This window comes from Hipposideros armiger, unplaced genomic scaffold, assembly GCF_001890085.2.
Source record: "Hipposideros armiger isolate ML-2016 unplaced genomic scaffold, ASM189008v1 scaffold_147, whole genome shotgun sequence".
Taxonomy (NCBI): Eukaryota; Metazoa; Chordata; class Mammalia; order Chiroptera; family Hipposideridae; genus Hipposideros; species Hipposideros armiger.
The window spans coordinates 2,782,785-2,807,432 of record NW_017731497.1 but is presented as its reverse complement, the minus strand read 5'-3'; the positions used below and the strand labels follow the sequence as shown (position 1 = coordinate 2,807,432).

The 24,648-nt window shown below is 38.3% G+C and overlaps 1 protein-coding gene and 1 non-coding gene across 2 annotated transcripts in view; one reads left to right on the top strand and one right to left on the bottom strand.

The window, feature by feature from the left end:
* RAB8B (RAB8B, member RAS oncogene family) overlaps positions 1-24,648 on the bottom strand; it is a 65,546-nt gene continuing 40,898 nt past the window's right edge. Inside the window, exons 2-8 of the mRNA XM_019650813.1 lie at positions 15,586-15,646; positions 13,432-13,492; positions 8,049-8,126; positions 6,995-7,084; positions 5,717-5,782; positions 3,371-3,421; positions 1-2,587 (exon numbers count right to left, since the gene is read on the bottom strand). Coding sequence (XP_019506358.1) covers positions 2,495-2,587; positions 3,371-3,421; positions 5,717-5,782; positions 6,995-7,084; positions 8,049-8,126; positions 13,432-13,492; positions 15,586-15,646 — 500 coding nt within the window. The 3' untranslated portion in view covers positions 1-2,494. The remainder of the gene's footprint in view (positions 2,588-3,370; positions 3,422-5,716; positions 5,783-6,994; positions 7,085-8,048; positions 8,127-13,431; positions 13,493-15,585; positions 15,647-24,648) is intronic.
* On the top strand, positions 24,522-24,595 carry TRNAI-UAU (transfer RNA isoleucine (anticodon UAU)). Its single transcript has one exon. It is a non-coding gene; the product is annotated as a tRNA-Ile (tRNA).

Below are 24,648 nucleotides of genomic sequence, written 5' to 3'. Positions count from 1 at the left end.
TTAAGCAAAGTGGAATATTTATTGAGTCATTTTACCATGCAGAAAGTGTATTTCCTATGGTCTTAGCTCAAATTATATACAATTTAGCAAGACTAAATGTAAGAAAATAGCAAGGACGATTTATTTCTATATAACAGAGCATATATCCCCAATTTGCTGCTACTTCAAAGAGCACTTTTAGACTCATCTAACTTTGACAGTCTCTTTCAAAGGGAAGTTCATGGAGACTAGTTATTAATCCATATAAGACAAAAGAAGAAAGAACAAAAGTAAAGCATTCTATTAAAAAAAGCAAAAAGAAAAAAAAAAAAAAAGCTAATCACAGAATATGTCAGTTTTGGTTTGCAGACAACCCCTGAGATAGAAACCAAAGTGTTAAGACACCAAATAGTCAGAGGTAAATTACTAAGAGAATTACATTCATACATGGTGTCATAGCACTTGCCTTTTAGAAACTATTTTGTTACCATCCAGAAGCTTAACTGCTTGGATCTTTTTTCAGAAAATTAATGAATACAAGATATTTCTAAGAAATTATTTTTTCTTTCAAAAAATGTACCTAATTTTAAGACAGTAGACTTACAACCAACTTTCAATCAAGGAATCGCGTGATTATACTGGGACACCAACAGGTGCCTTTGAGTCTATAGGTAAGCACACACACACACACACACACAAAAATCAAGGCGGCCGAAATTTGTCAATAATAAGTTTAGTGTACCCATCAAAAAAAGCTCTGGTATATTGGCTGCAGCTAAATTGTGCATAAGTTTTCAAAAAGTAGTCAAGGTTGATTGGTCCAAGCATTCTAATGATACATCTTAATTTGAAGCAGAATTCTCTGTGGTAACAAACAATCCATTTCCACTTTCATTTCCCATTTTTAACTATCAAGCATGATGGTAACCTCTGTGAAATAAAACAGGCCTAAGAAGAAGAATAATTATTAACAGAATTCATTTCCCTAATCACCTCCATATCACTCCCTTTTGTGTTATGACACTGAAGGCTAGAATAACAGCAATGACATAACGATCTGAATTTGGCACATAAGTTAACACTAAATACCCTTTTTTTCATGTGATGGTTTCATTTACAAAAGGTATGCCAGTACCAGTGTTTGGTGAGAAAGGCAGCGAAGCTTTTGGTTGGCTTTGGCCCAAATGACTAGACCAAGTTCTCTAACAATGAACCTGAACAGATGGAACTGGGTTCAACACATCCAACAACAGCTATTTTGAAACTGAAGCCTTGCTCATATTTTCTATAATGAAAAGGCAAGACTTTTCCTAGACGCTGCACTAGGTCTAATTATATATTTTTTTAAAAAGCCCAAATAAAAACAGAACAAAAATCATTATTTTCACGATCGCCAAGAGCTATCTATACTAAATTTATATTAACAAATTAATTTTTCTCCCTATAGGTTAAACTTTCTGTGAACTAAAATCTAAGTCTAACTCTTGTTAGCTCTTGCAGACAGGGATTATGGTCGGAAGAGGGTATTGCAACTAAACCAGCAGGCTAAGGAGTGAAACTAAGGGAAAATACATTATGTATGCTAATGTGACAGAACCACAATTAGATGCTGAAATAAAACCCTAAATGGTACATCTCTCTTGCCTATGTAAAATTTCAGCTGAAGAAGTTTACAACTAGAAACAGACAACAATGCTCAAATGTTATGCTTTAGGTAACTGAGTGATTATAATAGGTCACACACAGGAAAAAATAGCAACTACAAATCCCAGGAAAAGTGAGATTAAGGTGATTTCCAAATGCAGTTTCTATAGATTAGGCCGAGGGAGTCAAATGAGAGTGATTTATTCAGCTACTCAGACGCTCTGGCAAAAAGGTCAGGAATGAAGCAAAGCTCTAAACTGAAGAAATAAAGAAATTGTGGCCTCTGATGAATAGATGGAAATTTTTATGAATTTTTAAGATAAAGTTATCAAAATTTAATGATTCTTATTTAAGAAAATCACAAATCAGACCCCTTAAATACTGTCAAAGCAATAACATCTGGCCATATGAAACAGACCAAATGTCCTTTAATTTTAATCTATTAACCTCTGCTTTAAATGTTTTACTTTTTTAAACATCCCCATAAGCACAAATTTGTCTAGAACTAACTCCATGAGACAAAAGTGTGCAAATATGAGTCTCAGATTGTGCTATAACAGGGAAAGGCTAACACTGATGTGCAAAGTGAAAAAGAAAGATAGCAGCTTCTGCAACAGGCAAAAAATAAACAAAGAAAAAACAAGTCTTGCATGTGTCTCCATTTCATTGCTTCCATGTTTGAGAAAAGGAGCCTGTTATCTTGACAGGCCATGAGGCTGGAATCCACGTGGCATTCTGAGTCAAGAGGTCTAGGTTCAGTGGTGCTCTCAGCAGCAGCCTGGTGGTGTGAATCTGAGGCTGGGTGACCTGTGCTTTCAGAGAAGCAGGAAAGGGTCCTCTAAGTGTGCTGCAGTCTCTCAGAAAAAGTTCATCAAAGTAGCGAACAACGGAAGAAACTGGTCTTCTTTGATCGGTTTTCTGTTATTTTCACTGGTCCACCTGCCCCTGATGAATTGCTGTCATTCTAAAAAACAGAAGATAAAGTTACTAAGGAAACACAACTCTCGTGGTTTGACCCCAATTATCTAAAAAATAAAAATATCAAACCATACTATTGATGTGGATTCAATAGAGTATTTTATTAGAAAAGGACCCAGTTAAGCCCCGATGTTGTCGGTTTCTTTGGAAATGGAGGATTAAAATGAGAAAAATGTTTTTAGGGTAGCATCTTTTAGATTAGTAATATATTAGTTAGGAAGCTCCTATTTCCAGTTCAAAGAAACTATAGCCAAGGGAGCATACAGTTTCAAGGGTAATGATGGATACTGTAATGGGCAATCCTCTTGTTAGAGGTAAGAAGAGTTGGTAACGTAAGTATGCAACTGTATTCAGAATTCAGGTTAAAATAAACTTTCAAGGTTGTCCTAATGATTCATCACTGCACTCGTTTCAAATTTAGGCAAATGTAACAACTTCAAGATCATAATTATATATAGACATAAACATGTCACATGAAAATTCAACTAGATAATTTTATGACAAAAATTTAATTTGTGTAATTATTGTTTTAATTGTTAAGACCAAAATTTAATTAAGGTCCACTTAAAGAGCCAGATAAAAAAACTGAAATAGCTGCTGTTCAGAAATAAGACATCTGAAGAAACAGGTGAATATGTCAGTCAGGGAAAAAAAAATGAGTTAATGTAAATATATCATAATCAGGCCTATCTTTGTAATCAAATAAACAGCATAAATAAAACAAATTTAAAATAGCATAATGGTAATAAAAATTATAAGTGATACAAACCATTTTTCTGTTAAGCTTTGTCATTATATCTCGTGCAAGTGTAAAAAATGCCTAAAGGTAAACCAAAAATTTCATTATTATATATTTACAATAGATTTTAAAATAGAAATATAGATTGTTTTCATTATATTATAAAATATAAATATATTAAAGCTTTTAATTAAGAAAAGAACATAACTGTAATTATAGTATACACATGAATATTGTATCTTGTTTTTCATTTATATCATAAACATTTCCAATGTTATCAAACTGCCATTCATTCATCCATCAAGTATTTTCTGCACATACTCTCTGGCACAGGTTCCTGATATGACACTTGTTGAGTTATGGGTGGCTTCCTCAGTACACCAAGAGCACCCGGGGGGCAGAGGCTCTGTCTGAGCCACCCCTGCATCCCCAAAGGGGGACACAGTGCCTAGTCTAGGAGATGCTGAATGTCTGTTTAATAAGTGAATGAATAAATATGCATTACCCTATAGCTCAAAAACCTGTTTATACAAATATCTCTGCCTTTTATTTCCAATGTCCTCTCTTTCAAATTGCTTTCACTATTATACCTGAGAATATATAATCTTCCATGTCTTAATATTCCAAAATCCCAACGGTTCCTACAGCTCAGCTAAATCCCCCACAATGGAAATCAGGTCAAATGCAAGCAGGACAAACCTGATTAATCTCAGTGACATTTTATGCCTAGTGTCTCTTAACCCAAACCAAATATTTTTTAAAATTATCATCCCTACCGTGTTTCCATAGAGCCAAGACTCTTAAAGCTTCTTCAGTTGTATGCTAAACCCACCGTTATATTAGTCTCTGTTCTCAGCCACGCCTGATGCCCCCAAAATGTTCAGCAAAAGGGTTATTTCCAGTGAAATCAAACAGAAACAATACAGTAACTGCTATTCTCACTCACTGTCAGTGTCTTGTCACACTGATCACCTGTGAGTCTAAGTTTCTAAATAAGCCATCCCCGTGTTTATGAGGCTAACCACACTAAGTTAAAGCTCTGAGAAAATGGCTAAGTTCTGCAGAATGCTGGGCCAGAATAAGCAGTTCAGACAACTCCCAGCTCTCTAGTTCCATAACTCAATGTTATCTCTAAGCCACAGGTGTGATCAGGGTACAGGTACTAACAGAGACCTAAGCCTTCTCTCCATTAAGCCAGGTTACCAAGTTCATTATGCGGGAGCCATCCTATGTGGGCCATCTCAGTGAGCAAGCTTTAAAGCTGCTCTTAAAGCTGACTTAAGAGGCTCCCACCATTAAAGCTGACTTAAGAGGCTCCCCTCTTTCTGATGGAAGGGAATCCTTTTGTGGCAAGCAGAAGGAAGCATTTTTCTGCTTATCTATGCTGTATAAATAAATCAGTAGAGGCTTCCTGTTTCTTAACCCCCATTAGCCAACCTGAAAAAATGAGTCTTAGTTATTTAAAACAAATAAAAAGCTCTGATCAGTGTCCATTAGCCAGTCAAGTCATTTAAGACTCAATTTTTAGCCATGATGATATGGTGAACAGTGAGTAGCCTAAGAAATTAAATGTTTATGAAACCATCAGTATTACTGTTTTAAGTGAGTAACATGTATTAACACATATTACATGCATTACTTTTATGATCAGTTTTTAAAATGTTTCTAAAAAATATTATCAATAATTCTTCCCTTGGTAAAGAAAATCTATTATTAAAAGACTTTAGATATGTGTTGTACAGCTGAAACTAATTCTAAAAAATGTGTATTTCATAATAAAAAATAAATTAATAAAAAAAAAGACTTTAGATGATTTGGTTTTCTTTAACAGTTAACTTACTGGAAAGTTATTAAACTACTCTCTGATAAACACACTTTCTTATTTCTACTAAATGCCACTGGATTACAGTGTATCATGCTAATCGACATCAAACGTGTATACTAAGGGAATCTGTTCAATAAGCTAACAGTTTAATTCTCTCTTGAGAAAGGACAGACATGAAAGTAATTAAGAGTCTTTTGCTACGGGCTCCTACAGGATGACATAAAGATGATAAACGATGATAAATGGGCAGAGGACACTGTGCTTGGTCGGCTGGTGCAGGATTTCTAGTTTCCCAAACAAAGGGCAAAACTAAACTTAAACTAAACTTGTATCTTGACCGAGCTATATACCCTATGTGGAGGCTAGGTGCTAGAAATTCAACAACCAGGGTCCACATAAAAGTCAGAAGCACAGAGGTTCACATAATGGGGGTGGAGCTCACATAAGGCACTCAGTAAGTCAGAAAGAATCAAGGCTTTGAAATTGCTTGAACACAGAAACCTAAGCACTAGTGCTACTATGTAACAAGTCACCAAACAGTTCTTTCTTACCTCTTCTACATTTGTACTGGATTTTGCACTTGTCTCCAAGAATTTAATCCCATAGTCAATTGCTAACTGAAAGACAAAAAAGAAACATTTAAATTCAGTGCAAGTTTCTTGAACATATAAAGCATTTATAATTTTCTAGGTTTTTCAAAGTCCTAAAAGAAGACTATCGAGTTCAGAAGTCCTGTAGTTCTCAAATCTCTTTGCTTTCTTCTATTGTGTTTGAAATTTAGATGTCTAACTTAATCACCATAAATAACATGGTACCACTTACACTCAAAACACAATTTAAGTACTTCTATTTTTTTCTATTATACTTTTAGTTCTCTGATATACTTACAAGAAAAACTATGAGACACTCACCCCTACCATTAATTTGGATTCATCCCTCCTTTTATCTGCTTTGAAGGTATAATTCTCTAACAGTTACTTTATTAACTTTTCATTATTTTTTAATAAATTGGTGCTTAATAGAACAAAAGCTTAACCTACTAAATATTGATTGCTTTGGTTTCTATTGATTCTGACAAATGTGAACTCTTCGGTATTTTGATCTACTCCCAAAGAGTTCCCAGTTCATTTATAACGCCAAGATTAAGAGAATGTTTTTAGGGGAAAAATGTTTGTAGTCAGATTGAAAACCAAAATGCATTTTGCAGGTACCACTGAAAAAAAAAAGGTGAAAGCAAAATTCCAAGACTTGAAAATTGAAACCTCTAAGTCGATTTAAATGTCACAGAAGTAAATATGTACATATAATAAAAACTTTTTTGCTTTGCAGGACACAAGACAGAGAAATGCTTATAAATGACATCCGTATATCGATGAGTTACAAGTTACAAGTTTATCCATACTGACCTAAATCTAATGTGTTGTACAATATTCTTAGAAAAAAAATAATGAATTGGAAAATTATTACTTTTGAACTACATTAACTATTAGTTTTTTTCAGAGAATAAATTACTTTAACTTCAAAACTGGGCATTTTCACACAGATACGGAAAAAATGGCCTAAACTCTAAGCTGCAGGAATCTGAAAAAGAATGAATTTGTATCTCCCAGAAACCAGCAAATTCTTTAGGAATGAGTCATGACTACACAGTCTATAGAGTTGGATCTCGAATACTAATTCATACTATTCAAGCAAGGATTACATCTCTTTGTTATTTGTTAAAGGATTAAAATATAGACATTTAAAACACTTAAATCAATAATTACACTAAGAAAATAAATGCTTAATGTGAGTAGATTCCAATCTTTATGCATTCAGTTCAAATTTACCTTCTCCCCTCTTTCTTTTGACACTTGTCGTTTGTCATTCATATCACATTTGTTACCCAGAATCATTCTTTCAACATCTGAAGACGCATGCTGCAGGGAGAAAACAGTATGTTATAAAAACTGCCTGGGAAAAACACAGCTATTCAATAGACAAATCCTAACCTGTTAGAAACATATTCACGAATTTAATAATAAGACAATCTTTCACTCAACACAAAGCATGATTGAGAGAAAAATTTAAAAGATGGGAGGAGGGGAAAAGCTACAGCCTAAGAGGCTATGCAAACTTTTTCCCAAAGGTTCTCAGTCATTCTCATGTCTTTGTTTTGTACATGAACAAACAGAAATAAAACTTATGGTTATCCAAAAACTTTCAAATATTAGTTTGGGTCAAAGAAGAAAAAAACTTGGTACTGAGTGAGCCAGTGGGGAAGGTATTCTGGATTGTGAACTACTTAAAAAATAAATTCATGTTGGTTAATATAAATGTGTACAAAATTATCTGAGTCAGATTTCTTTCTGAAATGTCAAAAACAAAACAAAAAAATCTTATACCAATCAATCTGGAATTAAACCAAATTTCAAATATATCTAAGATGCAGAAAATGTTAGAAGGGCAAAATGACTGATTCAGTTTGCTTGAATAAAGAAACATTTTTGCCAGTCAACCCAAATGGTGGTAACAGAGACAACGTGGAAATCAAATGTTTTAATCTTGGTTCTCCTTTTTAAAGGCTATATGAGTACAGGCAATTCACTTCTTTCGCCTTAGTTTTCTCATGTATAAAATGGGAACTTGGATTAAATTATTTCCAAGATCGTGCCCAAGTTTTACAATTCTGTGAAATGGCTCCCCTGTCCGGCCCCACCCACCCGCCCAAGTCCAGCAGGGCAGTCACACTGGCAGATAGGAGACCTTGCTCTCCAGGTGCTCCTCAGCGAGGGCCTAGCCTGCCCATGTCCTACTTCTTAGCAGCTCAGCTGCCTCTTTGAGAGACAGAAGGAGCCCAGTACAAGCATCTAGCAGGTATCATCATTCTCTTTCCATATATACCTCTTCAATGTTTCTTATCCAATTTTTAATATTGTCAAAGGACTTTTCATTTGTGATGTCGTAGACCAGCATAATTCCCTATAGGAGAAAAAAGATCTTTATTTAGTACTTTATATATTTAAAGTTATAAAATATAATGTAAATGTACTCCTCCCCTCCAGGAACCTTTGGTTTGTCCTGGTTTTTCTTTTTTGGTCTTTATAAAAAGGGTTCATAATATTTTAAAGGATTCATAATAATATTTTAAAGAATATTTTAAAAGAATATTTTAAATAATATTACAAAGAAGCAAAAATAAATTCTTCCATTGTCTCACCATGTAAATAAACACTCCATTAACATTTTCACTGTTAACCTTTAATGAATTAGTGATTATGGTAAAGGTGATACACTCTCTACCTGACCTTACATGATAAGAATCGGCACCAACTGGAGCTGAAATCGTGTTTAGGTTAAAACAGAGATAACATTGAGAGTAAGAGGCAATCACTTCTGTTGTGCACATGTTTATTCCAAGTAGAAATTATCTTGCTTCTTATTCGTACACTAAGATTGTAATCATACTGCTTTAAAATTTTATGTGGGCTGATCAAAATGTCATTATCTGTCTAAATAAATCACAGACATGTAAAATATAACACATTTGTTAAAGGAGTTTAATGAAAGGCACTGCCATCATATTTTTAAAGACCCCACGGCTGGTATTTCTGTTAGGGACAAGTTATAATAGAAAATGTAGGAGCAGGAGGAGGGGTGGGAGGGGGTCCACAGCGCCTATAGAAAAAGCTCATGAAGAGCTTTGATTAACTGCCTTCAGCCACATATCAGTTTCTACAACAGATGACAAGAGGTGGTCTGGAGCAAGATAAGGATCTGAGTCAACAGACTCCACCCATCTTAGGAGGCCACGCCCTCCCATAGAAGAGCATGCACCACTTTTCCCATCAAATCAATAAGTAACTCCCTCACCCCACCTGGCTAAGTCTCAGGACAAGGATGCTCATATGTGTTAGTTCGTTCCCTCTCTCTCTCCTCCCCCTCTTCCCTCTCCCTTTCCCTCACCTCAGCTAGGCCCATTCTCCTCCCTGAGAATGTATCACTAATAAACCCTGCTTGCATATTAATCAGCTTGCTGACCTTTGATTCTTCACTACGTAGGCAAGAAAAGCCTGTAACATTTCTAAAGGGTTTCTCTTCTAAATGTTTTAACTGACACCTGTATGCTAACTATTCTAAAATCTTTATCACCAGACCACACTGCTGTATTAAGTGCTAGATCCACCCAACTGTCCAGCCATTCAACAAATATTTAGTGAGCACCTGCTATAAGCCTGATACTATACTAAGTATTACCAGTAACGAACAAGATAGACAAAGCCCTTCCTCTCATGGATGGCTAGCAAAGAAAACAATGAACCAATAATTACACAATTTATTATAATTTTGACAATTGCTATGAAGAAGCATGGGGAGCTCTGAGTACAAATGCTAATCTAATCTGGCAGAGGGGCTGGGGTGGTCGGAGAAGGCTTCTCTGATGACATAAAGCCAAGGCCCGGGGACTAAACAGACCTGAACTGGCAAAGGGTTGAGGCTGGAGTGAAGAGGGGAAGCCCATATAGTCCCTGGCACGTAGCAGAATTGTTATAAATATCTTGCTGACTAGGAAGGCCCAGAGCCCACTGTATTGAGTGAGAGAGTCAGCTTGGCAAGAGTGCACAGATCCAGTGGCACAAGAGCACAAGATGAAGCCAAAGAGACAGAGGTCAGATATGCCTGGGAGGCCCCTGTTAGACATCGGTTCCCAGATGCCCGCTGTGGTCATTGAAAATAAACGCAGTAAAACACGAGGTTGTCGTCCTCCTCTGCAAATCTTTCCCTTCCTTCTTGTAGTCTCGTTTTGATGCAACACAATACAATTCTGCCAGCCAGACCAAGCAGACCCCTGGGAGTAATCTCCTCCACAGTCAGTCAGACAGTCAGTCCTGTAGGCCCAACAACCTCAATATTTCCAGAATCTGACATCCCTCTCTCCCTCCCCCACAACATGAATGGCCTTATTCATATTATCATCAATCAGCCTTTACCTGGATCACTGTCAGTCTTTAATTGCTCTGCTTGCTTTCATTCTTAACCTCCTCTAATCCACTCTCCTTAAGGGTACCAGAGCTATCACTTTAGTGTTTAAATCCTTTAGTACCTCTCCAGTGTACTCATAATTAAATGAAAATTCCTTAGCATAGTAGGCAAAGTCCTTCAGGGTCTGGTTTCCAACTTTGTAAATAAATATAAAATATAAATGTAAATAAATATAAATCATATAAAACACACGTACACACAGACAAAAAAAAATCCAGGAAATGTAACAAAATGTTAACAGAAGCTATCTCAGGGTACTGAGATTTTCGATGATTCCTTACACTACATGTAACCTTTTAACAACCAGAAAAATATATATTATCATTTAAGTGACAAACAAGATTCTCTGCTATCCACCCTCCTCCCAGACTCAAATGCAAATGTTTCACTTTGGCTACACTAAAAAAGATTTTACAATTGTCAATGTAAAGAACTTTTTAAAAATCAAAGTGGAGAACTGTACACTTAAATGATAAATTTTGTTATGTATATTTTACCACAATAAAAAAACTTGAAATGGAATCGGAGTAATTCCTGATTCAAAGTGTTTAACAGACTATATATATATATATATATATATACATATATATATATGTAATACTAACATTAACCAAAAGATGGTCATAGCTCCATGACCCTTTGGGCTACATGGACAACCTTGATCCTTACTGTTGTGTGTGTCTCAGGTGGCAGGCACTCTGGGTGGTTAGTGGTTAAGGGCACAGGCTCTGGAGTCAGAGGCATCCAGCCCGGGTTCCACCACGTACTAACCTGGGAGATGTTATTTTATCCCTCTCCGTCTCCGTTTCCTCATTTGTAAAACGAGGACAGCACATTTTCCACACTGGATTCTTTTGAGAATCTACTGCGATACTATGTATAAAGTACTTAGCCTAGAACCCAGGACACAGCTTGGACTCAATAAATGGCAACCACTTTTAATTTAAATGTTTGGTTTCAGTAGCACAAACCCCTTGACTATCTCCTATGTAAGCTAACTGGCATTATGCATCAGTTGGGAATACAAACTCACGTATACTAGTTATACTTTATATATCTGGTATAAACTTAACATAACAACAGCTTCCTTAGAGTTTGTCTAAGACAGTGTTCATCTATGAGAAATGTTGATAATGCAAAGATGTGATCCTTCTTTTCCCCAAAAGCCCGACTGTCCATCGGGGTTACTGCTATGCCTGTAAATGTTGCTTAGTAGTTTGAAGTAGACCAAAGGACTCCACCATGGCAGCAGACTTCAGTACAGTGCTTATCAACATGCTGCATGCCTGAACCAAATAAAGTAAACTTGGCAGAACCACCACTTGCTGAAATGAGAACACGTCCCAGTGAGAGCACAATGGCCTTACATCCCACTGGAACAAATGGCCCGCAACATCCAACACTCAAGTCGAGCAGAATTTCCTCTTACAAGATCTAAGATTGTTTCCAGGTCTGAAATTTTGCACTGATTCACCCCTTCAGCAAGTATTTATTGAGCATCTACTATGTCCCAGGCGCTGGCATTACAGCAGCACAACAGACACAAAGATCCCTGCTTTCAAAAAGGAAAGACATTACTACTTAGAATAATAACAACTTTTTATTTATTATTTGTTATTTGAAGTATAAAAAAATATTTATTATTTGAAGTAATGTGAAGAAAGACTAGGCAGTAGATAAAGAGGACAGAAAATCCTCAAATCCAAATTAAATAACACATTTCCATGGCCTCTTTCCTCATTCCAAGGGAAACATCCACATTCTAAGTGTTCCTGCCCACTCTCAAGTGACAACAAGCATGCAGGTGGTATCAATGTATCACTCCGGGGAAGCTAAACACTGGTCTACAGAAAGGCTGGACTGGAATCAAAGGCAAGGAACAAATTTGTTTGTTTGGTACTTGTTTCCCCAGGAAGGATTTTAGGGATAAATAAGAGCATGTTAACAGGGATGATCTGGAATAGTTTGCAGGTCACTTCGATTAGAGGCCTCGTACAAACCCAGTCTAAGCAACACAGAGAGTGGCTGACAACTGTCTTTCTAAAATGATGACCTTTCACAATCTTATAGGTTATCATAGGGCAAAGTGTGGAGAACACATACATAGAAAATGCTTAGTGGTGTACAGTGCCAAGGTGATTCAGCTTTGAAAAGGAATCCCCAATATTTCTGTGGGGATGAATTAGTAGTACTCAAATAATAGAGGGTGAGTAGCAGTGGAAGAGGAAAGGAGGGAAGTATGGTAATAAAGGGATCTGTGGAGTCACGTCACATCTTCCTGAGGGCAAGGGGATAGCTATCACCCCTACAGCTCTGTCACTCTGACACGGGTCCCAGGAGCACAAGCCTTTTAAGCAATGAGCTGGGTATGATGGTAGCTGAGACCCCACAGTCTACTAGGTTGAGCTTCATGATCTCAATTGCTCAGCCTTCTAAGACTCTGAGCACACTGGGTTTCATCATAATTCAAAGTTTCAACTATGCGTGGATTAGGCCTAAAAGCCAGAGATAAAGCCCTGGTGTGGGCCCGACATTCTAGGCATAGTTCAGTACAGCTCTGCTTTTAAGCTGCCTTCTTTACCACTGTGCCCCCAAAACCACACAGAATCTGCCCTGAGCCAACAAGCAATATAAATGCCTTGTACAGATGAAGCATCTTAGGATGGAAAACAGCCAAGTGATGAGGCTATGCTAACAAGGATAAGGCTAGGATGTAGGCAAAGGAAGACTTCGTAGTCAAGATTCACCAGATTCTAGGCCTCAAAGAGTCCCAGATCATTTGGCTACTTCCTGGCCAGCTGGCAGATGCTGGTGGAAGGGACTCCAGAGAGCTGAGCCACTACAAGTGGGAGCTGTGGACCTGGTGAGAGGTAAGGGATGATGCTGGCAGGGTGAAATGATGAGAGGGTGCAAGAAATAAATGCCTAGTCACAGAGTTTGTGGTTTGCTAAGATTTAGCAAAGGTATTAATAAAAGGAAAAATCACAAAAATACACACTCGGAATATGTGAGGAGTTCTAAAACATCTAAAGCTAATTACCTGATTAATATTATGAAGACCAATGGCAAAGTATATGGTTACTAAACATAAAGCATAAGAAACCCTTTAAATGTCTCGTTTTCACATCAAAAAAATCATTTTCCCCGTTGTACTAGACTTCAGCTTGAGTCCTATAAACTTGACAAAAGAATATTCATGTTTTACTTTCACCTGAAGAGTTACAAAGCCCGAAAATGCACTCACCATGGCTCCTCTATAGTATGCTGTCGTGATGGTTCGAAATCTTTCCTGACCTGCTGTGTCCCTAAAATTTGAAACAAAGGAGAAAGTGGTTTTAACAATCATTACCAGCATTAGTGAGGAGAGACTCTAAGTGGTAGGAGATATAATTCCAGTCTGCTCACAAATGTTTCCAGGGGAAGGGGAATGAACTACAAAGGGAGCTGCAGTGTATCTGTGAGCTGGAGGCGGTGGTGGCCCCAGGAGCCTGTCAAGAGTTCACAATGATCTGGGTGAAAGACTTGGACCTTGATGATAAAAGCAGCAACAGGAAAACCCATGGCCTGCTAGGAACCAGCATGCTGTTCTAGTCAAACCCATGTGGGAGAGAACTAAGAATAGTTCTGAATTCTTGGACTCCTAGAGGCAGTTATAATCCTTTTATAAATGCCTAATGATCGAGGCATTTTGCTCACTTGACTGAAAGTCTGATTTCTGTACAAAGCAAGCAGTTGGGCTAGACTTATTACTGTGTAAATTCTGCCCAGCAGAGCACACTAAAATGGATCTCAAGAACTTTTCTACACATAGCTATGGAACCCGTGATTAAAAGAAAACCTGGAGTTCAACACATGTTTATACATGTATTGGGCACTTGTTCGGTACACGGTAAAGAAATGATGGGGAAAATATACGCCAAGCACCTTGAAGCAGACTAACCGTATTCTGACTCCAACATACTTGAATTGGAATCAGTTCTGCAGCAAGGCTGGAGGGAAAACCCTACCCTACTAAATGTGGGTCGTGAAGACTAAATAGCGAGTAAATTTTGCTGTTGAGAGTATCCGTAAGTAGTGATGTGATGTTATATCAAATTCTAATTAGCTGATCACCCTTCAAATTTTGTTGTAACTTTAAAATATTTGGTCTCTTACTAAATACCAATGAATGAAAAGGGCAGCCTATGGTAACCTTCACAATATTTTCTAACAACACATACTGAGAACCACCACGCTAGGCTAATAAATGAAGCTGACACGATACTCCAGGAGATTTGGGTAGTTGTCTGAGCTTTATCACTAACCCAGACATATGCCCTCAGATGGGCTTAACCATTGTAAGTGCTAGTTTCCTCCTCTGTAAAAGAAGGGCTAGTAAATTTCAATATAATGTTCTATTTCTATCCCTGTTCTAAGATTCAAAGAGGAAAAACAGCCTAAGAAAAAAGTTCGTATATATTACTTTACTATTTCCCCTGCGTAGTCTGTGAAGCTCTAAATTTTAAGCTTTGTCTACTGCCGTCATCATCCCACATTAGATCAGTAGCCGTCATCAAAAACCTTCCTCAAGGCTCCAAATCTGCGTCTCCATGGAGAATCCTGTACTGAAAGAAATTAAACTAGCTTGTAGGAGGTTCAATCTATGAAGAGTTTCTGGTTCAAGCCAAAACTATTCAACCTGGCAATCTAGAAGAACCATATTTATTCACTGCTGTTTGATCAATTCTTTAGGAATTAACCACTCACAGTGGGTGACCATAAGGAGATCTTTGCTTTGCATATTGCAACATGAGAGATGACAGGCATGACTTTTCTCTCCCTTACTTCCCAGTCCAGTGTTTCTCACATTCTTATTTAATGAGAAGAAATTTGCAAATAAGTTATAAAATGGCAGAGCTCGAGGGGAACTCAGATATCATCATGAGTCTATCCAATGAATTTACAAATGAGGAAAAGCAGGCACTAAGAAGGGAGGCAGCTGGCCCCACATCCTCAGCTGAGAGGGCCCTAGCCAGAATCTAGATCTGCACTTCCTCCTCAGACTACTTTGCTTTATCTGATTTCACAGCTGCAACAACTGCAAAGAAAACGTAATTTATATGCTAGAATTTAGTTTCCTCCCCTATAAAATTAGCGTTTGGAAGAATGAGTTCTCAGATCTTTTCTGGCTGTGAGTTAGTGATATCATTCCTTACCTTCCCACTCTTTGTGGAGAGACCTTTAAATACCCATTTCCCCTTAGTTCTGATAAAGAAAAGATGTTTTAGCGATCACAGGGCACCTCTAACTTATCACAATGCACATTTCAATTCCCACTTTCAATTCCTGATTAAGGTAGAAGCTGTGTATGTGTGTGTGTGTGTGTGTGTGTGTGTGTGTGTGTGTGTGTGTTACTTACCATATCTGAAGCTTAATTTTCTTTCCATCTAGTTCTATCGTTCTGATTTTAAAATCAATTCCTGCCAGAAAAAGAAAGACACGCTGAATTTCTTCAAATATAATCCAAGTCTTATTAGGAAAAGAACAAAGATCTCTATTGAAAAAAAAAAGCTCTCCAACGCACTGGAAAATGTGAATACAAGAGAGGGTGTGAATGGTATGTTTCCTCTGAATACAGGCTGAAGAAAGGAATGCTAATTACTCTGCAAAGAATTCCCACACATGTTAAACGCAATGTATTATATGCCTCATTATTTTGACATAAAGGGATCACATCCCTCCAAGTTACATAATTTAAATAGACTGAGAACATGTTACATTTCTACTTCCTGAAATACATATAAACAGTTTCCTACCCCTCAGGCCCCATCCTTCCCTAAAGAAGGCCGTGGGACCTCTTCACAATGTCTTCCTCCACCTCCTTCCATTTGTTTCTTCAGATCTGCAACTGGCTAAGCAAAAACACAAACTAAACCAACTTAACAAAAAAACCCCATCTAACTCACAGCTCACAGCCTCTGCGCCTCGCTCCAATCCAACAAGGCAAAAACATCCAGCCCTACAGAGACCGAGCAGTGCATCAGTCCCTGATGGCTGTTTTCCGAGTATGCTGGAAAGGGCGGTAACAAGTGCAATCTCTCCAAGACTGAGTTCCTCATGAATACAGACCTGGCTGCCTTCACAAAGAGCCAGAAGGACCCAGTGTCCTTGACCGCATGATGAAGAAATTGGACCTCAACTATGATGGGCAGCTAGATTTCCAAGAATTTCTTAATCTTATTGGCGGCTTGGCGGTAGTTTGTCATGACTCCTCTACCCAGAAGTACATCTGAAGAGCCCTGGAAGCTGGCCTCCAGACCACCCCTGAGCCCAGCGCAACGGCCACCCCATGCAGGCCACTCCTGCTCGTAGCAATAAAACATTATCATTTTTTTAAAACACACACACACACACACACACACACACACACTCACTATTTGAGGGCAGGGATGGAAAAACCTGTATATTTATTTTACACAGTTAACAAGTATTTTACGTACATTTTAATAAAAGTTCCCAGCATCTTACTGGCTAGAGCTGAAATAGCTAAAATGGTTTTTAGTCCTGGCTGTACTTTAGAATTACTTGGGGAACTTAAAAACAAAACAAAACAACCTCATAATTAGGACTGCTCCCTTCCCCAAATTCTGAGATTCTGACTTAATAGGTCAAGAGTGGGCTCTGTGCACTTGTAATTTTCAAAGCTCCCTAGGTAATTTTAAGCTGAAGCCAAAGTTAAGAAGCACTCAACTGGGCCTGACAGGTAGCATGAGAAAGTCATTTGGGGCTTTGGCACTCCAAGTTCAACTCCTCTCTCACCTATTTCCCCCTCACTATGATAGCTCAAAATCTATTGAGCAATTTCAACTGCACAGAACCACAAAGTCCTGGACAAATATCAGCATGCTGTATCATTTATCAGAAACAAGCTGCTCCTCTTTCTGAAGGCAATGGTCAGTGAACACAACTCCGATGCAATTTGCTAAATCCTCATCATCTGGCTACTCAGCTTTGTGTTAGGTTTTTCCGTTCTTTTGCATTCTGTACAGAGTCCCGGAAAGTGGTTTCCAAGACATTTCAAAAAAACATGTCAATTATGTATCCTCTAAATTGACTTAAACATTAACAGCAGTTACTTGGGGCAGAGCAAAGCCTTCAATGGCTATGTTACCACAATGTTTCTACATATCAACACCCCAAAAAAGGCTGCTTGCCAGCTCCAGCTTCATATAATGCCTAGGCATTAACCGAGTGGGTGTTCCCCTTCTTCTCTGCAAGGCATGTTCCCCTCAGAGACCCTTTTTAGGCACTTACATCTTGAAATAGGCAACAGTCACACCCAAGCTAATCCAGCAGGACAGCTTCTCAATCATTCTTTCCCTCACTAATAACCACTGCTATTGTAACAAATGCAATCTGAGACCCATTATCCCCAGGTTGCCAGGCTCACATTTCCCCCAGGGTACCTCAGTGTTGCAGGGTCTGGGGCACAAAACTTAGCAACACAGCATGAATATTATTGTTAGCGTCACACTGAATTTACTGTGGTCATCGTTCATTTAAGACAAGATACATTGATTTTTATTGTGATTTATTTTTTTATATGTCTCCAAGTCCAGTGTAACAAAGACCCTCTAGAGATTTTTCACTATCTTTTATCTCTTTTTGGTCCAGGCATCAAGAACGATGCCCAATAGGCGCTCAATAAATGTTTCTTGATACTAACATTTTAAACCGTTTCATTAATTTTCCAAACTCATAGAAACGGAAAATAGGACAGTGGTTACCAGGGGACTGGAGGGAGGGGGAAGAGGAGAGTTGATGTTTACTGGGTATAGAGTTTCAGATCTGCAAAAGATGAAAAAAGTTCCAGGAATCTGTTTGACAACATTGTGAATATACTTAACACTACTGAACTGTACACTTAAAAATGGTTAAGATGGTAAAAATTTTTTTTTTAATCACAGTAAAAAAGAAAACATGCATGACCTTCAAATACTGACTGTATATCTGGAAAATTAACTTTCTCAATTGGAAGACTAAAGTCCAACATCCCATCATTTAATAGTCATTCACATTTTCAATAAGAGATGATGGATATCAAAATGCCTGCTCAAATGAATACTTTCCTTATTCGGATTTACGAAGATTGTAACTCCTGTTCTTTCAAGGTTTTTTTTTGCCTGCAGTTGGGTTGGGAGTCACAGGCAACTTTTCCACCTTCATTCAACAAAGCCATTTTGAGGCTCCCTTAAAGTCTCAGTTACTCCCCATTCATTAAAAACATTTAGGAAACTTTCTACTGACCTAGCGTTTTGTTTTTTGTATTTGTTACAAGGATTGCCTTTCTGTTATCTGAGGAGGTTCTACCACTATCTTGGATACTTAACCATCTTTTCACTATTCAGAGGTTTTCAATGTTTATAAGAGTTGTGAACTGGTATTTAACTTTTGTTTATGTGGCTGTTGGGACCCAGTTGATAGACAAATGCTATAGGGAACAGTCAAATTAGCACAACTGTAATTTCACTAAAAGTGGAAAATATTGTTTATATTATTATTGAAAAGCACTGGACTTAGAAGTCAAAAGACTTAGATTGTAGCTAGGGTTCTGTCATTAACAATTTTTGGGAGGTTGCTTAATGCTCTGACCCTCTGTATCCTCATCTGGAAAAGACATTGGGAGGATCTAATTAGATAAATTAGATAATTTGTATGATTGTGCTGTGAGAACTCCGAAATTCCATATAAACGTCAGATATTACACATTCAGATTCTATTATCCTGTAGCTCTTGTCACATCACGTGTGGTTTATAACAGTTTCCCAGGACACTATTCCAAACTCTTTCCTTGGTCTAATTCCCTGCAAGCCATTGTGAGGATAACTCTCAACAATTCCTGTGGTAATGTCACCTCATTATTCAGGAAGCCGTGGATCCAGCTTCCATCTTCCTCAGCCTGGCAATCCAGCCCTTCCCACCCTCTGGGATATACCCAGAGGATACACCCCTCTCTAACTTCAGCCTTGTGCTTCTCTCCGTGGGCCCGCACCTCCTCCCCTCTGCATGTGCGTGGCCACCTCACTTGGCAGCCTTCTGAGGATGCCACTCGACCCACACAGTCCTCTCCCTCCTTCCTTCCTCAGCTCTCCAGTAGCCACACCCGTTCCTACTTCAAGGCCTGACTTTTGCACAGTAATTCAATCCTATGTTATTGGGTTTATTAACATATTGTTCTGAATTGCTCTCACATCAAGCAAGGGCTCCATCCTCTGCCAGTTAGGCTGCACACAGAAACATGTATATTATAGACACAAAATGAAAAGTTAAATACTCTTACGTAATTAAGTAAAGGTTAAATTCTACTAAGTGTGGAGAGGGTTAAGAAAACCATGGAAGTACAAAGCTTTCTTAGTATACTAGAGTAACAATAGTAAGGATGCTGAGAAATCTTATTACGGCAAAAAAATGAAGATCTTTATATTATAATTAGTTTGACAATAGAATATTGTAGAATATCAGTAGATTATATCAGCAGAATATGTAGTAGTAGATTAATACTCATTTTAAAATTTAAAGGAATGACAACTTCCTGAGGGTATTCCAGGATTAAAAAATGACTAAGTCATAATAATAATAATAATAATAATAATAATAATAATAATATAATTACATCAATTAGGATAATTTCTGCTGCAAATAACAGAAACCCCAAATCCAACTTGCTTAAGGTAATTTGTTGATTCATACAACAAGCCCAGTGGTGAGCTGGGGTTCAGAGATGGCTCAATCCAGTAGTTCCGGCTCATTTCTCTGCACCTCCTCTGGCTCTGTTTTCCTGCGAGTATCAATTTCATCCTTTTACTGATAGCAGTTCCTGAGCACAACATCAATACCGAGAAGAAAAGAGATCATTTTCCTGTGCCTCTTTCTTAAACATGAGGAAATGTTTTCCCTAAGCCTCTAGCGACCTTTCCTTCATGTCTCATTTTTGGATTTATAACCATGGGAATGTATGTCATGTTCTGGGGGCTAAGGCTGAGTTCCTGAACCAGTCACGGCTATGGGCAGTTATCAAGACTGAATTAATCTAAACCTATCCCTACATTTAGATTAATTCAGGCCCATCCCTCAGGTCCACAGGGCTGCTAAAAACAGGAGTGGAAAAGCTGTTGAATCAGTCTTAATAGCTGTTAGAATAATACTCAAATCTATCTAATAAAATTTTATATTCACAGCTATATGACACAGACAAATCAGTTATTCCTACTACCCTGGCATAAATATTTTTAAATTTCATGATCACTACAGTCCTTTCCTGAAGGTAATTTCATCTAGTGTTCAGCCACGAACATATGAAGGAAAAAGACGGATACCCCAAGTAGCCGCCAAGGTATCTCCGTTCTAAACTGTCTCTCACTGCCGGCTGAGTCACTGAGCCCACAGTCCTAAAGACGGGCTTGTGCTTTCACCCCAAATGATCAAAGACTGCTAAGGAGGGGACAGTCACATCAACAGCAGCAACAACCACAGCTCATCCATCCTGCGCTAAGGGAGCAACCCCCCCCCCACACACACACACACAATTTAAAAGGACTATACAATCTCAAAAACACTTAGCTTCTGAAAGGCCTTACATTTTGGGTCAAAACACCCTTCATATTTCAATAGCCTTTTAGAAAACATCATTTTTTGGCAACACGTTCATGTTCAAAACGACGACCTTGAGTCATCCCAACTCATGAGCAATCCATGGGGCCCCAGGCGGCATGCAGCCTGCCCAGGTGACAACAGAGCCCAACATCTACGTTGCAGAGAGAAGACGCCAACATTGCTTTCGTGTTGGTCGAATATGCCCCGACATTAAATTTTTTTATGGCTTGAAAGCAGTGCCAGTTTTCTCATTAATATTTATCTAGTCAATAAAACAGGAAATCTAAATTATAAGAAAACATTCCCCTGGGACTCGAAGCCATTTTCATTCTGAACACGAACACACACACACACACACACACACACACACACACACACACAGAGACACACACACACACACACACACACACACACAAAGAGATTTTTATTTTTTCTGAATTGATTCTCATGCTAAACAGTTGCTCATCATTGATACACATTATACACTATAAAGAGGCAGGCAAGCAAGTATGAAAGGAATCACTGAATCAGGGACTGTTAAGCCAGTCCTCCCTTTGTGCCTAAGAAAACTGAGGCCCAAAGAGACAGACTTAGCAACTTACGCAGATTCACAAAAAGGGGTTAAAATTGAACTTTGGCATTTAAAGATCAGGCCTGCCCAAACAGACATGTACAAGAATGTCCATGTCTCCTGAGGGGGCCTCCTTATCATTAAGGGTCATAGCAAAACCCCGGCAACAACGAAATGTCCACAGTAGGAGAACACCTTCCTACACGAGGGAATACTCTTGCGAGTAGTGAACAAGAGCCGCGTGTATTGACATAAATGAAAACCAATGTTAAGTGAAAAGAGCCAAGTGCAGAAATTTAGAGTCAAACCATTTCTGCAAAATTTCACAAATACCAAAACCAACAGTATATATCATTTTTATATACATCCAAGTGTAACTGAAGTATAAAAACATGCACAAGAATGATTATCAACAAAATCAGGATGACTGTTGCCTCTGGAGAGAAATGGAAGAGGAGGGATTAGGGACTTTGACTCTATTTATAATGTATTATTTCTAAAACTGAGTAGTGGTACAAGGACATGGAAGTGTTTTATATTAGGTAAGCTTTTGTATACCTGAAATTGTTCACAGTTTTTAAAAAAGCAATGATTAGTTAGTTATCTGGAAAAATGACATATGCAGGCACTAATTCATTCATGGCGGTAGAAAAATCAAACGAAATTTTAGAGATGAAAGGCAATTTAGAAGGTTTAGTGGGGGTGGGGGGGCGCAGGCACTGCCCCCCTTTCCTCCTTGTTCAGTATAAAAAGGGCCTGCGAGCCCTTGGTGACCAAGTAAGGGGTGACAGCAAGATTGGATCAAGTTCAGAAAGTGAGGGGTCCTGGAGTAGTATGAAGTGCTGGCCACTCAGGTTTCAAGCAGGGGGTTCAGGGACATTTCTTTCCCTGCCTGGAGGAAAAGAGGCTTCCCTCTGGGCCAAAGACAAGAGAAAGAATACACATGTGGTCACTGATGGGAGCGGCACTCTGGGAGAGGAACAAAGAAGCTCTGATTTTCTAGTCCAATGGCCGAAAGGAGGGGCCTGGGGGAAGGGGGTTCTGCCCTGCCTCTCTGAGGAGAAGGTAAAGTTGTACTTGAGGTCTCTGCATTGTCCAGGCTACACACTGGAACAAGAGCTGGCAGAGACCTGGCAGAGAGGCTCTGGTGAAGGGTATGGAGTCAGCACTGGCTCAAAGCACTACTTATCAGATACATCTCAGCAACCAGTTGTGCACCTGGAGGCCAGAGGGAAGGCTTTACCAGTGGTACAGAGGGTAGGATACTTTGAACTTGGCCCAAGCCCATAGTTAACAGACCCTAACCAGGAAAAGGTACTTGGAATGACCAGTACTGGGCCACATTTCATTCCACAAATTAGGTATAATTTAACATGGAGCGGGAACAGACTGACAAAATTCTTTTACGCTAAAATCAAATTAGTCAGCTAACAGATGTTAATAACATAACCTTTTCTGTTTCAAGAGAATAGGGAGGTGCTGGCCCCTGGGTTTGTGAATGGGTGAAAGGATACTATTGCTGGAGTGTGGGAAAGAGGAGGAAGGGGGACTTGTCCCTTCAGAGCGAACTCTCTCAGGCCAGCCAGTCGTCCTGACCTTCAGCCTAAGCTGTGACTTGATGCATTTTTGCCCTGCGGGTGGTGTAGCACATACACACACAGAGCTCTCTCTCCTATCTGGGCTACTGCTATCTCTGCTTACTTGGAAAGTCTGCTGCCTGGCCCAGGAAAATCATGGGTGGAGAAACAGCAGAGACTTTCAACTGACGTTTTAAACACCTGGTTCCCACTGAAGTTCTTTAAACGTCCAATCTGGCTGCAGTCAAGAGAGCCGTGAGAAAAAATTTCTAATTTCTGGGACATTGAGTCTTTCAATGAATGATAGCAATACAAGATTCCAAGGCTGGGTTTAACAGCAACTGAGAAAAGACATGGGTTGTCTACCCCCTTTGGCCCACTTCAAGCAGCAGAAATTTAACACTGCACTTTTACAATAAGAAAGAAAAACATGTACTTTCTTTCCAAAGTACATTTGGAAACAACATCTGTGATCCCAGGCTATCTGAATATAGGTTATGTGGTTTGTCTATTTACATTTCAGAGATATTCCAGAAATAGAAGGGAAAAAAAGCTTCCCAAATATTGAAATCCATTTTAAAGAAATGCTACTTCCTTACTCAGATTTTTATTATTAATGATGAAGATACAGAGTGGATGGATACTTCCAGTTTTGAAATTTTGACAACCACATTCTGCTAATGCTTTTTTTGTGTGTGGACTCTTAAATATGGAGATTAATGACATTTTAGATTAGCTGACTTTAGCTAAAATCTCATTTAAAAAACAGATTTTTGAAATAGGAAAAAATATGAGTCATATATTGAAGCTTTAAACTGCATTTTTCCCCAAAACAAAGGTAAGTGAAAGCTAAAAAGAAAAAAAATTTATAAATAGAACTAAGTAACAACTCTACATGGTGCAACTACCTAAAACAAACGATATTTTTAAGAAATAAAAGGCATCCAAATTGTAAAGGAAGAAGCAAAACTGTCATTATATGCAGATGACATGACACCATATATAGAGAACTCCAAAGACTCCACCAAAAAACTATTAGAACTTATAAACGAATTTAGTAAAGTAGAAGGATACAAAATTAATATTCAGAAATCAGCTGCATTTGTATACACCAATAATAAACTATCAGAAAGAGAAATTAAGAAAACAGTCCCATTTACAATTGCTTCAAAAACAATAAAATACTTAGGAATAAATTGAACCAAAGAAGAAAAAGACCTGTACTCAGAAAATTATAAGACACCGAAGAGAGAAATTAAAGAAGATACACAAATAAATGGAAACACATACCAAGCTCATGGATAGGAAGAATTAATATAGTTAAAATGTCCATTTTGTCTAAGGCAATAGATAGATTCAATGCAATTCCTATCAAACTACCAATGACATTTTTCACAGAAATAGAACATATAATCCTAAAACTTATATGGAACCATAAAGGACTCTGAATGGCCATGGCAATCTTGAGAAATAAGAACAAAATGGGAGGTCACGATACCTGACATCAAATCATACTACAAGACTATAGCAATCAAAACAGCGTGGTATTGGGGCGGCCAGTTAGCTCAGTTGGTTAGAGCACAGTGCTTATAACACTAAGGTTGCTGGTTCGATCCCCACATGGGCCACTGAGCTGATGGATCCTGAAAAAACACACTGTTCCCCAATTAAAAAAAAAAAA